Source organism: Lepisosteus platostomus, chromosome 26, assembly GCF_059453375.1.
Source record: "Lepisosteus platostomus isolate fLepPlt1 chromosome 26, fLepPlt1.hap1, whole genome shotgun sequence".
Classification (NCBI taxonomy): Eukaryota; Metazoa; Chordata; class Actinopteri; order Semionotiformes; family Lepisosteidae; genus Lepisosteus; species Lepisosteus platostomus.
The window spans coordinates 14,292,901-14,306,869 of NC_142636.1; the positions used below are offsets into that span (position 1 = coordinate 14,292,901).

Genomic DNA, 13,969 nt, shown 5'->3' on the forward strand with positions numbered 1-13,969 from the left:
CTCCTGTCCTCCCTGCGCATGTGGAGCAGCTGCAGGCGCTGTGGACGAAGGACAGGCTGGACTCCTGGGTTCTAATAACAATCGATCATCTTTATTTGGCAAAATGACATGGACAAGTTTGAACACGATTTCCCTGTTTGACACAATACAGTCCAGCTCTTCAGGGGCGGGCGCTCCTGTCCTCTCTGACGTGGGCGACCGGTGAGCTGGAGAACCAATCAGGGCGTCGGTCACTGTTTCAGTGCGTTTGTCTCCTTTTCACTGTCTCCCTGTGTCCAGTGTCTCGTCTCTGTCCGAGTGCTGTCCAGTGTCTCGTCTCTGTCCGAGTGCTGTATCCAGTGTCTCGTCTCTGTCCGAGTGCTGTGTCCAGTGTCTCCGTTTCCAGTGTCTTGTCTCTGTCCGAGTGCTGTGTCCAGTGTCTCGTCTCTGTCCAAGTGCTGTGTCCAGTGTCTCAGTGTCCAGTGTCTCGTCTCTGTCCGAGTGCTGTATCCAGTGTCTCGTCTCTGTCCGAGTGCTGTGTCCAGTGTCTCTGTGTCCAGTGTCTCGTCTCTGTCCGAGTGCTGTGTCCAGTGTCTCTGTGTCCAGTGTCTCGTCTCTGTCCGAGTGCTGTGTCCAGTGTCTCGTCTCTGTCCGAGTGCTGTGTCCAGTGTCTCTGTGTCCAGTGTCTCGTCTCTGTCCGAGTGCTGTCCAGTGTCTCTGTGTCCAGTCTCGTCTCTGTCCGAGTGCTGTGTCCAGTGACGCTGCTGTGTCCCTGGTCATCCTGTGGAATGACCGCGCTGCGTCTCGTCGTCAACAGAGGAGTGAGTGGTTCCTGGGCTGGCCCGGGGTTCAGGGAGGATGATGGGGAGAGCTCCCTCCTGCTCCCACCTTCTCTGGGCGAACGAGTCCAGATCTCTCCTTCCCTGCTCCTCTCCTCCTCCAGTCTCTCTCTTCTCCTCTTCCTCCAGGCTCTTCTCTCCTCTCCTCTATTCTTACACTTTCCTCTCACTTGTTGTCCCCTCCGCCCTCGTTCTCCTGTCTCTCCTGTCCCCTCATTCTCCTGTCCCCTCCACCCTCGTTCTCCTCTCTCCTGTCCCCTCATTCTCCTGTCTCTCCTGTCCCCTCCGCCCTCGTTCTCCTCTCTCCTGTCCCCTCCGCCCTCGTTCTCCTGTCTCTCCTGTCCCCTCCGCCCTCGTTCTCCTCTCTCCTGTCCCCTCCACCCTCGTTCTCCTGTCTCTCCTGTCCCCTCCGCCCTCGTTCTCCTCTCTCCTGTCCCCTCGTTCTCCTGTCTCTCCTGTCCCCTCGATTCCTATCTCCTCCCTCAGTCCAGCGGGACCCGGCCTGTCCCCCCTCCCTGCATGCTGAAGTACTCTGTAAAGGGGGCACCGTGACGTTGGGGGGCAGGGGGTGTCATGGGGGACAACAGGGGGGGCAACGGGGGTGGGGGCAGGACAGAGCTGAGGTCGGCCGTCGTCGTGGTGATGACCTTGCCGTCCCTGCAGGAAGACTGTCCCTTCTGGGCCACCGTCTCCTCCAGCTTCTCAGCCTGCGACAGAGACAGGGGGTCAGGAGGGGTCAGAACGACGCAGGGCTCACCTGTCCTGCCACCCTGCTGCAGTGCCTCACCGTGGCCAGTGGGGGCGCCGCGGTGTTGATGGAGAACAGCTCGGTGAAGTTGGGCACGGAATCGCCAATGAAGCTGACGTTGCCGTAGGCATGGTGGGGGAAGGCCTCGCCCGGGCTGCTCATGATCCCGATCTGGGACGTCCGAACGTGGTACGGGAAGTTCTTATTGGCTGCCGAGGGGCGCGTGATGATCTGAGAGAGGAGACACACTGCTGTCCTCTGATAGACACACTGCCACACACACACACACACACACACACACACACACACACACACACACTGACAGGACAGGAAGCATGTGACACTGACCAGGAAGTGTGTCAGGCAAACATGAAACATGTGACACTGACCAGGAAGTGGGTCAGGCACACAGGAAGCATGTGACACTGACCAGGAAGTGGGTCAGGCAAACAGGAAACATGTGACACTGACCAGGAAGTGGGTCAGGCAAACAGGAAACATGTGACACTGACCAGGAAGACCACATGGGCATACAGGTGAATTCCAAGCTGTATCCCATTGACAATCTTCTCCCTTGCCCACTTCGGGATTCCGAAATTTGCTATCAGGGCCATGACTGGGACAGCGAAGAACCTGGAGAGTGTTAATAGTGATGATGTACACCTCTGTACCCCACCTGTCTCTCTCTCTCTCTCCCCCCTCTCCTGCAGCATGTTTCTCCCCATCCCTCCCTCTGCCCCGTCTCTCCCTCTGCCCCCTGTCTCTCTCTCTCTCTCCCCTCTCCTGCAGCCTGTTACTCCCCATCCCTCCCTCTGCCCCCCGTCTCTCCCTCTACCCCCTGTCTCTCTCTCTCTCTCCCTCCCCCCCTCTGCACCCTGTCTCTCCCTGTGCCCCCTGTCTCCCTCTCTCTCTCTCTCTGCCCCTGTCTCTCTCTGCCCCTCCCTGTGCCCCCTGTCTCTGCCCCTCCCTGTCTCTCTCACCAGAGAGTGTAGGTGGCGAAGAAGGGCACGTAGAAGGCCTGTTTCTCAGGGTAGTGCTTCAGGGTGATCAGCACAGCATAGCAGAACCAGACGTAGGCCAGGAACTGCAGGGCGATGAGCCCGTAGCCCGCGGGGGAGTCGTAGGCATACAGCACCAGGCCAGGGTCGAAGAACTGCGGGCACAGAGAGGCGCGGTCAGGGTGGGCCTGCCACTGCTCTCCACAGGGGACACGCACGGGGGCCACCACAGGGCCCGCCCACACAGCCCCACTCCGATCCCTACCTCCGCCTCGTAGATGAAGAGGATGATGTGAGTGATAGTGTAGAGAGTCATATAGACAGACAGCTTGACTGAGCCACTGTGACTGATCCTGCCCCTGGAACAGAGAGAGAGAGGGGTTAATACAGACACACTGACTGGACACTCCAGTACATTAACACTGCACTGAGAGAGAGGGGTTAATAGAGACACACTGACTGGACACTCCAGTACATTAACACTGATGCTTGTTAAGAACAGTCAAACACAGCGCCCTCACCTGGTGACAGTGAATCCCTTCCCCAGGAGGATCAACATCAGCAGAAAGACCAGAAAGCTGACAGAGAACAAGAGCTTTGCTGCAGTGAGACAGAGTGGAGAAACAGGAGGGTTAACACACTTATCATGAGGGCACATTAATGATAATGTGTCTGCAGATTAAACCCTCACATCAGGTAGACAGGCAGAGAGATAGACAGGCAGCTATACACACTGACAGAGAGACAGGCAACCAGGTATACACACTGATGGAGAGAGACAGGCAGGCAGATATACACACTGACAGAGAGACAGGCAGAGACTGGCAGATATACACACTGATAGAGAGACTGGCAGATATACACACTGATAGAGAGACAGACAGAGACTGGCAGATATACACACTGATAGAGAGACTGGCAGATATACACACTGATAGACAGACAGAGACTGGCAGATATACACACTGATAGAGAGACAGACAGAGACTGGCAGATATATACACTGATAGACAGGCAGAGACTGGCAGATATACACACTGATAGAGAGACTGGCAGATATATACACTGATAGAGAGACAGACAGAGACTGGCAGATATACACACTGATAGAGAGACTGGCAGATATACACACTGATAGAGAGACAGGCAGAGACTGGCAGATATACACACTGATAGAGAGACTGGCAGATATACACAATGATAGAGAGACTGGCAGGCACACACATACCCAGTATTTTGAGGCTGGTGTTGCCCACTCCATCGCTGGCATACAGACCCCAGTATATACAGAAGAACAGCAGACTGAGAACTGAGAGAGACAGAGTTCATTACAGCAGTGCTCTACAGTCTTGTGTCTTCAGTCAAGGTCACTGAATCTGGGCTCATGAGGACAGTACCTGGCTCAGTTCGTTCCCTGAGAGCCCCAGTCCTTCAGGGGCTCTGGGGTCTTCAGTCAGGGGTTAAAGGTCACTGTGAATCTGGGCTCGTGAAGACAGTACCTGGCTCAGTTCGTTCCCTGAGAGCCCCAGTCCTTCAGGGGCTCTGGGGTCTTCAGTCAGGGGTTAAAGGTCACTGTGAATCTGGGCTCGTGAAGACAGTACCTGGCTCAGTTCGTTCCCTGAGAGCCCCAGTCCTTCAGGGGCTCTGGGGTCTTCAGTCAGGGGTTAAAGGTCACTGTGAATCTGGGCTCGTGAAGACAGTACCTGGCTCAGTTCGTTCCCTGAGAGCCCCAGTCCTTCAGGGGCTCTGGGGTCTTCAGTCAGGGGTTAAAGGTCACTGTGAATCTGGGCTCGTGAAGACAGTACCTGGCTCAGTTCGTTCCCTGAGAGCCCCAGTCCTTCAGGGGCTCTGGGGTCTTCAGTCAGGGGTTAAAGGTCACTGTGAATCTGGGCTCGTGAAGACAGTACCTGGCTCAGTTCGTTCCCTGAGAGCCCCAGTCCTTCAGGGGCTCTGGGGTCTTCAGTCAGGGGTTAAAGGTCACTGTGAATCTGGGCTCGTGAAGACAGTACCTGGCTCAGTTCAGTCCCTGAGAGCCCCAGTCCTTCAGGGGCTCTGGGGTCTTCAGTCAGGGGTTAAAGGTCACTGTGAATCTGGGCTCAGTTCGTTCCCTGAGAGCCCAGTCCTTTATTCCTTTATTCAGGGGTTAAAGACCTCAGATGCTGGGGCCGCTGTTACTCAGATGACCTATAGAGAGTGCTGTCCATTATGAAAACGGACTCCCCTGCCTCCCTCCGCGCCCCTCGGCCCTCACGCCCCACACCCCCCTGTGGGTCTGTCTCACCCTCCACTCCGGCCGCAGTCATGAACATCTTGTAGGTGGTGTGGAGAAGCTGCCGTCCCCTCAGGGTGTCTGAAACACACAGCTGGTTTAGAGGGGAATAGTCTCACAGACAGAGACGTACAGACTCACAGAGATAGAGTCACAGACAGAGAGATACAGACTCACAGACAGAGAGATACAGACTCACAGACAGAGAGATACAGACTCACAGACAGAGCTACAGACTCACAGAGAGATACAGACTAACAGAGATACAGACTCACAGAGATACAGACTCACAGACAGAGGTACAGACTCACAGACGGACGTACAGACTCACAGACAGACGTACAGACTCACAGACGTACAGACTCACAGACGGACGTACAGACTCACAGACGGACGTACAGACTCACAGAGAGATACAGACTCACAGACGGACGTACAGACTCACAGACGGACGTACAGACTCACAGACAGACGTACAGACTCACAGACAGATGTACAGACTCAGACAGAAAGGGGTACAGACTCACGTGCGAAGTAGCAGGAAAGGATGAAGACCAGAGTGAAGATGAGGAGGAAGGTGATGTCTGTCTCCAGGATTCCTGTGGAGAGAGAGGCTGCTGCATCACTGTGCTCCTTCATCCCAGTCCTGCTGGACTCCACCTGATCCACCTCTCCCCTCTCTCCTCCTCTCCCTCTCTCTCACTCACCTCCTGTCACCTTCTTCCTCCTCCCCTCTCCCCTCTGTCTCACTCACCTCCTCTCCCTCTCCTCTCTCACTCACCTCCTCTCCCTCCCCTCTCTCCTCTCTCCCCTCTCTCTCACTCACCTTCTTCCCTCTTCCCTCTCTCCTCTCCTCCCTCTGCATTCTCTCCTTCCTCACTCTGACATCACTTTCTCTCCCTCTGTCCTCTCCTGCCTCTCCGAGTCTCCTCCTCAGGCCTCTCTCAGTCTCTCTCACCGAACTCGTCTGCGGAGAAGTGCCGTGTCCAGAAGGACTGCCCGTTGGTCAGCTTCATCTCGTACTCCAGCTCCAGACCCTCGCCCTGAGAGAGAGACCACAGAGGAGGGAGATGGACAAACCCGCCAGTGTCTCAGTGTGTGTCTGTCAGTGCTGTCCGACGCGTCACTGTCCAGCTGTGTCCCTGTGTGTCCAGCAGTCCAGGGGGTACAGCTGCCATGGAGATCCTCACCCCACACTTGCTGAGAGCGATGTACCACCATCTCTCCCTGACCGAGCGGAAACTGCGGCCTCCCACACAGCTCAACACCTGAGATCCCTGCTGCTCTTCCACCTGAGAGAGAGGGGTTAATACAGACACACTGACTGGACACTCCAGTACATTAACACTGCACTGAGAGAGAGAGGGGTTAATACAGACACACTGACTGGACACTCCAGTACATTAACACTGCACTGAGAGAGAGAGGGGTTAATACAGACACACTGACTGGACACTCCAGTACATGAACACTGCACTGAGAGAGAGGGGGGTTAATACAGACACACTGACTGGACACTCCAGTACATTAACACTGCACTGAGAGAGAGAGGGGTTAATACAGACACACTGACTGGACACTCCAGTACATGAACACTGCACTGAGAGAGAGGGGGGTTAATACAGACACACTGACTGGACACTCCAGTACATGAACACTGCACTGAGAGAGAGAGGGGTTAAAGATGCTGACTCACCACACAGCCCGACCAGGTGTAGCGAGTAGTCAGGTTGATAACCTGGTTATTCTCTGGCCGCAACACCGCCTCCTTCTGGTAACAGTCCTGTATAGCAAAACAGGGTAAGACCATAGGGTCAGACTTACAATAACAGACTCTTTAGTTCACAAAACTTTTACTGAAGGGTAATTTTTCACAGTCATTAAAGAGAGGTGGTGAGAGAAGAAGACAGGTGGACACATGGACCGACAACCACACCAACCTTGTCCTGTTTCTTGTACACCGCTGGCCACTGAGAGCTGTCGTCAAAATAGAGCAGTATGTTCTGACAGCACCGAGCCTGAGAGGAAGAGAGTGTTAGGGTTCGTACTTTAACACTGCGCCGCAGTCTCATCCCACAGACGGGCGGCGAGCTCACCTTGGGGTATCGGAATCGAAAGTCGAGGCGTCCAAAGTCTGTCAGGAAACAGAACCTGGTGAGGAATACCCAGTCCTGGCACACAGGGAGAGAGGAGCTGTTACTGGGAGTGCAGAGCGTCAGAGCCTGTCACTGCCAGAGCCAGGAGCTCAGCACCCTGCCCACCCTGCAGGGGGCGCTGCACTCCATCACAGCTCAACCACCCCGTTCGAATGGAGCGGAGCTCGTCGTCACGGCAACGCGGTCAGCGCGGAACAGCGCCCGGGTGAGACGTCCTCTTCGGGGTGCAGCACCACCGTCTTTACTGGGGCCCTTCATCCCGCAGCCCTGCTGGCAAGAAATTCTACCGCACTCTTCATCGCTGGCCTTTAGTGCACTGTACTGTCACAGCCAGCACTGGGCAGGAACTCACATCCTGACTGGTCTGTCTGTAATATACTACACCTGACTGCAGTATACTGCACTGTACTGTCACAGCCAGCACTGGGCAGGAACTCCCATCCTGACTGGTCTGTCTGTAATATACTACACCTGACTGCAGTATACTGCACTGTACTGTCACAGCCAGCACTGGGCAGGAACTCCCATCCTGACTGGTCTGTCTGTAATATACTACACCTGACTGCAGTATACTGCACTGTACTGTCACAGCCAGCACTGGGCAGGAACTCCCATCCTGACTGGTCTGTCTGTAATATACTACACCTGACTGCAGTATACTGCACTGTACTGTCACAGCCAGCACTGGGCAGGAACTCCCATCCTGACTGGTCTGTCTGTAATATTCTACACCTGACTGCAGTATACTGCACTGTACTGTCACAGCCAGCACTGGGCAGGAACTCCCATCCTGACTGGTCTGTCTGTAATATACTACACCTGACTGCAGTATACTGCACTGTACTGTCACAGCCAGCACTGGGCATGAACTCCCATCCTGACTGGTCTGTCTGTAATATACTACACCTGACTGCAGTATACTGCACTGTACTGTCACAGCCAGCACTGGGCAGGAACTCACATCCTGACTGGTCTGTCTGTAATATACTACACCTGACTGCAGTATACTGCACTGTACTGTCACAGCCAGCACTGAGCAGGAACTCACATCCTGACTGGGTCTGTCTGTAATATACTACACCTGACTGCAGTATACTGCACTGTACTGTCACAGCCAGCACTGAGCAGGAACTCACATCCTGACTGGGTCTGTCTGTAATATACTACACCTGACTGCAGTATACTGCACTGTACTGTCACAGCCAGCACTGGGCAGGAACTCACATCCTGACTGGGTCTGTCTGTAATATACTACACCTGACTGCAGTATACTGCACTGTACTGTCACAGCCAGCACTGGGCAGGAACTCACATCCTGACTGGTCTGTCTGTAATATACTACACCTGACTGCAGTATACTGCACTGTACTGTCACAGCCAGCACTGAGCAGGAACTCACATCCTGACTGGTCTGTCTGTAATATACTACACCTGACTGCAGTATACTGCACTGTACTGTCACAGCCAGCACTGAGCAGGAACTCACATCCTGACTGGTCTGTCTGTAATATACTACACCTGACTGCAGTATACTGCACTGTACTGTCACAGCCAGCACTGAGCAGGAACTCACATCCTGACTGGTCTGTCTGTAATATACTACACCTGACTGCAGTATACTGTACTGTCACAGCCAGCACTGGGCAGGAACTCACATCCTGACTAGGTCTGTCTGTAATATACTACACCTGACTGCAGTATACTGCACTGTACTGTCACAGCCAGCACTGGGCAGGAACTCACATCCTGACTGGTCTGTCTGTAATATACTACACCTGACTGCAGTATACTGCACTGTACTGTCACAGCCAGCACTGAGCAGGAACTCACATCCTGACTGGTCTGTCTATAATATACTACACCTGACTGCAGTATACTGCACTGTACTGTCACAGCCAGCACTGAGCAGGAACTCACATCCTGACTGGGTCTGTCTGTAATATACTACACCTGACTGCAGTATACTGCACTGTACTGTCACAGCCAGCACTGAGCAGGAACTCACATCCTGACTGGTCTGTCTGTAATATACTACACCTGACTGCAGTATACTGCACTGTACTGTCACAGCCAGCACTGAGCAGGAACTCACATCCTGACTGGGTCTGTCTGTAATATACTACACCTGACTGCAGTATACTGCACTGTACTGTCACAGCCAGCACTGAGCAGGAACTCACATCCTGACTGGTCTGTCTGTAATATACTACACCTGACTGCAGTATACTGCACTGTACTGTCACAGCCAGCACTGGGCAGGAACTCACATCCTGACTGGTCTGTCTGTAATATACTACACCTGACTGCAGTATACTGCACTGTACTGTCACAGCCAGCACTGAGCAGGAACTCACATCCTGACTGGTCTGTCTGTAATATACTACACCTGACTGCAGTATACTGCACTGTACTGTCACAGCCAGCACTGAGCAGGAACTCACATCCTGACTGGTCTGTCTGTAATATACTACACCTGACTGCAGTATACTGCACTGTACTGTCACAGCCAGCACTGAGCAGGAACTCACATCCTGACTGGGTCTGTCTGTAATATACTACACCTGACTGCAGTATACTGCACTGTACTGTCACAGCCAGCACTGAGCAGGAACTCACATCCTGACTGGTCTGTCTGTAATATACTACACCTGACTGCAGTATACTGCACTGTACTGTCACAGCCAGCACTGAGCAGGAACTCACATCCTGACTGGGTCTGTCTGTAATATACTACACCTGACTGCAGTATACTGCACTGTACTGTCACAGCCAGCACTGAGCAGGAACTCACATCCTGACTGGTCTGTCTGTAATATACTACACCTGACTGCAGTATACTGCACTGTACTGTCACAGCCAGCACTGGGCAGGAACTCACATCCTGACTGGTCTGTCTGTAATATACTACACCTGACTGCAGTATACTGCACTGTACTGTCACAGCCAGCACTGAGCAGGAACTCACATCCTGACTGGTCTGTCTGTAATATACTACACCTGACTGCAGTATACTGCACTGTACTGTCACAGCCAGCACTGAGCAGGAACTCACATCCTGACTGGTCTGTCTGTAATATACTACACCTGACTGCAGTATACTGCACTGTACTGTCACAGCCAGCACTGAGCAGGAACTCACATCCTGACTGGTCTGTCTGTAATATACTACACCTGACTGCAGTATACTGTACTGTCACAGCCAGCACTGGGCAGGAACTCACATCCTGACTAGGTCTGTCTGTAATATACTACACCTGACTGCAGTATACTGCACTGTACTGTCACAGCCAGCACTGGGCAGGAACTCACATCCTGACTGGTCTGTCTGTAATATACTACACCTGACTGCAGTATACTGCACTGTACTGTCACAGCCAGCACTGAGCAGGAACTCACATCCTGACTGGTCTGTCTGTAATATACTACACCTGACTGCAGTATACTGCACTGTACTGTCACAGCCAGCACTGAGCAGGAACTCACATCCTGACTGGGTCTGTCTGTAATATACTACACCTGACTGCAGTATACTGCACTGTACTGTCACAGCCAGCACTGAGCAGGAACTCACATCCTGACTGGTCTGTCTGTAATATACTACACCTGACTGCAGTATACTGCACTGTACTGTCACAGCCAGCACTGAGCAGGAACTCACATCCTGACTGGGTCTGTCTGTAATATACTACACCTGACTGCAGTATACTGCACTGTACTGTCACAGCCAGCACTGAGCAGGAACTCACATCCTGACTGGTCTGTCTGTAATATACTACACCTGACTGCAGTATACTGCACTGTACTGTCACAGCCAGCACTGAGCAGGAACTCACATCCTGACTGGTCTGTCTGTAATATACTACACCTGACTGCAGGTACAGTCAGAAATGTCTTTTTCTGCACATCTAGATGGAACTGGACACTTTCCTGTTATTTGCCAGGGCAGGCTGTGACCCCAAGAATGCTCTTAGAGTTTGTGCTCACACACTCACAACCCAAAAAGGGGCCCTCTGCTGTTGTCACGGTAACTCCAGCGTGCCCAGCTTTGAGATTGCCATGGAAACTAAAAGAGGCCCCACAGTCTCACTCACAGTGTCTGACTGGACACTCCAGTACATTAACACTGCACTGAGAGAGAGGGGGGTTAATACAGACACACTGACTGGACACTCCAGTACATTAACACTGCACTGAGAAAGAGGGGTTAATACAGACACACTGACTGGACACTCCAGTACATTAACACTGCACTGAGAGAGAGAGGGGTTAATACAGACACACTGACTGGACACTCCAGTACATTAACACTGCACTGAGAGAGAGGGGTTCATACAGACACACTGACTGGACACTCCAGTACATGAACACTGCACTGAGAGAGAGGGATTAATACAGACACACTGACTGGACACTCCAGTACATTAACACTGCACTGAGAGAGAGAGGGGTTAATACAGACACACTGACTGGACACTCCAGTACATTAACACTGCACTGAGAGAGAGAGGGGTTAATACAGACACACTGACTGGACAGTCCAGTACATTAACACTGCACTGAGAGAGAGAGGGGTTAATACAGACACACTGACTGGACAGTCCAGTACATTAACACTGCACTGAGAGAGAGAGGGGTTAATACAGACACACTGACTGGACACTCCAGTACATTAACACTGCACTGAGAGAGAGGGGTTAATACAGACACACTGACTGGACACTCCAGTACATGAACACTGCACTGAGAGAGAGAGGGGTTAATACAGACACACTGACTGGACACTCCAGTACATTAACACTGCACTGAGGGAGAGGGGTTAATACAGACACACTGACTGGACACTCCAGTACATTAACACTGCACTGAGAGAGAGGGGTTAATACAGACACACTGACTGGACACTCCAGGACATGAACACTGAGAGACAGGTGCCTGTGCTGTGTGATTTATCCAGGTGGTGGAGAGGTCTGGGAGCAGGGGAGTGGTTCTGAATGATTAATGTCTTGATCAGTGGTGGTGGCCCGAGAGATCCCAGAGCGCTGCCGTGGCCGACACCAGAACCGGACCCAGATTCTCCCTGAGGACACACACTGCTCTGCCACACAGGGTCCAGTCCGGCCGGGTGATTCACTCGCTTGAGGCTCAGCTGGGTTCTGGGTGCAGAGGGGGAAGGTCTGTGCAGGGGCCCCGGTTCCGAACCTCAGCACGCCCTCACCCTTCCACACCAGCTAGCTTTCACAGTCCAGCTCCAAACTGAGCTCAGTGCGCTGTTTAATTGCAGTCTCATGCAGCAGCGAGCTGTATGTGGAGAAGGTCACCCTCCTCTCCACCAGGGGGCGCTCTTTCAGACCCCTCCACTGCCCTCTCTGCAGGGAATGAGGAATAACGTTGGCCTTTTCCCTCGGTCCTGGAGTGAGGCGAGGCGAGGCGGTATTATAGATTTCCTTTGCGGTCGTAATTCCGAAATCCTTCTGCGTGCCCTTAAAAGATGAAGTAAGTCTTGAGGGTTTTCCTTCCAGGATAAAGAGCTGCCTTTGCTGTTAAATTAATTGTTTTTCCACAATTAGTCAATTAAATAATGAATGAGCAGCCGCAGACTCAGGCCCTCTGCCCTGCTCTTTGCGTGAAGCTCTCGTTAAGAATTAATGAGCTGGTAATCAGCCCGTCACCTCCTGATGGTGTCTTAATTATTGACGGAGGGGTCAGGTCCACAGCTTCTCTTACTGCAGGGAGCTGCGTGATGAAGGAACGTCCACACCAGAGCCCCCACTGCCACAGCAGTCTGATCCGCTCCAGGTGTGACAGGGCTGTCAGTCAGACTCCCAGTGAGAGCAGTCTGATCCGCTCCAGGTGTGACAGTGCTGTCAGTCAGACTCCCAGTGCACAGCAGTCTGATCCTCTCCAGGTGTGTCAGTCAGACTCCCAGTGCACAGCAGTCTGATCCGCTCCAGGTGTGACAGGGCTGTCAGTCAGACTCCCAGTGCACAGCAGTCTGATCCGCTCCAGGTGTGACAGGGCTGTCAGTCAGACTCCCAGTGCACAGCAGTCTGATCCGCTCCAGGTGTGACAGGGCTGTCAGTCAGACTCCCAGTGCACAGCAGTCTGATCCGCTCCAGGTGTGTCAGTGTGTCTGTGAGAACGCAGGGTGAGTTTTAAAGGAAGCTGCAGTACATCAGACCGCTGTGCAGCGGGAGTCTGACGACAACCCCTGTGTGTTTACCGCGACACCGCTGTCCCGGGTTCGGCGCTGTACCCGCGAGTTGCCGCCGTCACACTGAACCCCACTGAGCCCCACTGCAGTATCGATCAGTATTACGGAGAGAAGGAGGAGGGGGGGTGGGGGTTATGCAGGTTGCTACGATACATCCGCGCGCGTACACACAGACTGTCAGCGGTCTCGCTCAGTGTGCGGCGTGACTGCGTGGGGTGTCTGTCGGTGGGTCTCGGGTCTAATGTTGTTTTTAAAATTAAACGGAGCACCGCATTTGCGGTACCACACACACACAGAGCTGCGCTCACCTCTTTCGTGCTCACGGTACCCTTGACGTACTTCCCCAGAACCGAACCGGCGCACAGAACGCACGACACCACGGCGAGTCGCAGGACCCCCGCCGGGCGCTTCGGCAGGGCGGACTCCATTATGTTCACCCTCCTCTCGCCCGTCCTCGTCTCTCGCTGGAGCTGCGCTGACCGTTTCTCTCCTCCTCGCCGCGGCAGCCGGAGAGCGTCGGGGGCGAGCGAGAGCCGGGGGCGCGAGGGTGTTCGGCGCGCGTCCCCGCCGCTCGGCTCGGCTCCCAGCACCGGCTCGGTTTCTCGGGCGCGCCCCCGCCCCCCTCCCGTGAACGGAGGGATGCGCGCCCCCGAACCCCAGATTGCGACAAACAGTACAAGTGACAGAAGGGCGACCAGCGTTTCGAGGTTTCTCGATAAGATCAGGATAATGATAAAGATCTCGTATTCTTACCAGTAACTTGTATTCT

The 13,969-nt window shown here is 53.6% G+C and overlaps 1 protein-coding gene across 2 annotated transcripts; it reads right to left on the reverse strand.

The window, feature by feature from the left end:
* Nucleotides 1–69: 69 nt before the first annotated feature.
* tmem145 (transmembrane protein 145) lies at nt 70–13,777 on the reverse strand. 2 transcript variants are annotated; one of them, XR_015930658.1, is made up of 16 exons: nt 13,509–13,777; nt 6,930–7,004; nt 6,774–6,851; nt 6,530–6,616; nt 6,024–6,125; nt 5,792–5,876; nt 5,361–5,432; nt 4,846–4,914; nt 3,793–3,873; nt 3,086–3,164; nt 2,830–2,923; nt 2,547–2,719; nt 2,079–2,199; nt 1,606–1,797; nt 1,200–1,525; nt 70–1,036 (listed from the first exon to the last, which is right to left on the reverse strand). XR_015930658.1 is itself a non-coding variant. In XM_088621260.1 (15 exons), exons 1-15 carry the CDS (start codon nt 13,626–13,628, stop codon nt 1,301–1,303), a joined length of 1,653 nt encoding a protein of 550 aa, XP_088477386.1. In that variant the 5' UTR covers nt 13,629–13,777; the 3' UTR covers nt 70–1,300. The 2 variants fall into 2 exon arrangements, 1 of the variants encoding a protein (XP_088477386.1); XM_088621260.1 differs by having other exon boundaries at nt 70–1,525.
* Between the last annotated feature and the right edge of the window lie 192 nt (nt 13,778–13,969).

What these genes read in the sequence shown, in the direction of transcription:
- tmem145 (XM_088621260.1), bottom strand. Translation starts at nt 13,628, where the DNA reads ATGGAGTCCGCCCTGCCGAAGCGCCCGGCGGGGGTCCTGCGACTCGCC. An exon ending in ACACCTGGTCGGGCTGTGTG is followed by an intron (nt 6,126 to 6,529) that starts GTGAGTCAGCAT and finishes CCTCTCTCTCAG; the next exon opens with GTGGAAGAGCAGCAGGGATC. An exon ending in TCGCTCTCAGCAAGTGTGGG is followed by an intron (nt 5,877 to 6,023) that starts GTGAGGATCTCC and finishes TCTCTCTCTCAG; the next exon opens with GGCGAGGGTCTGGAGCTGGA.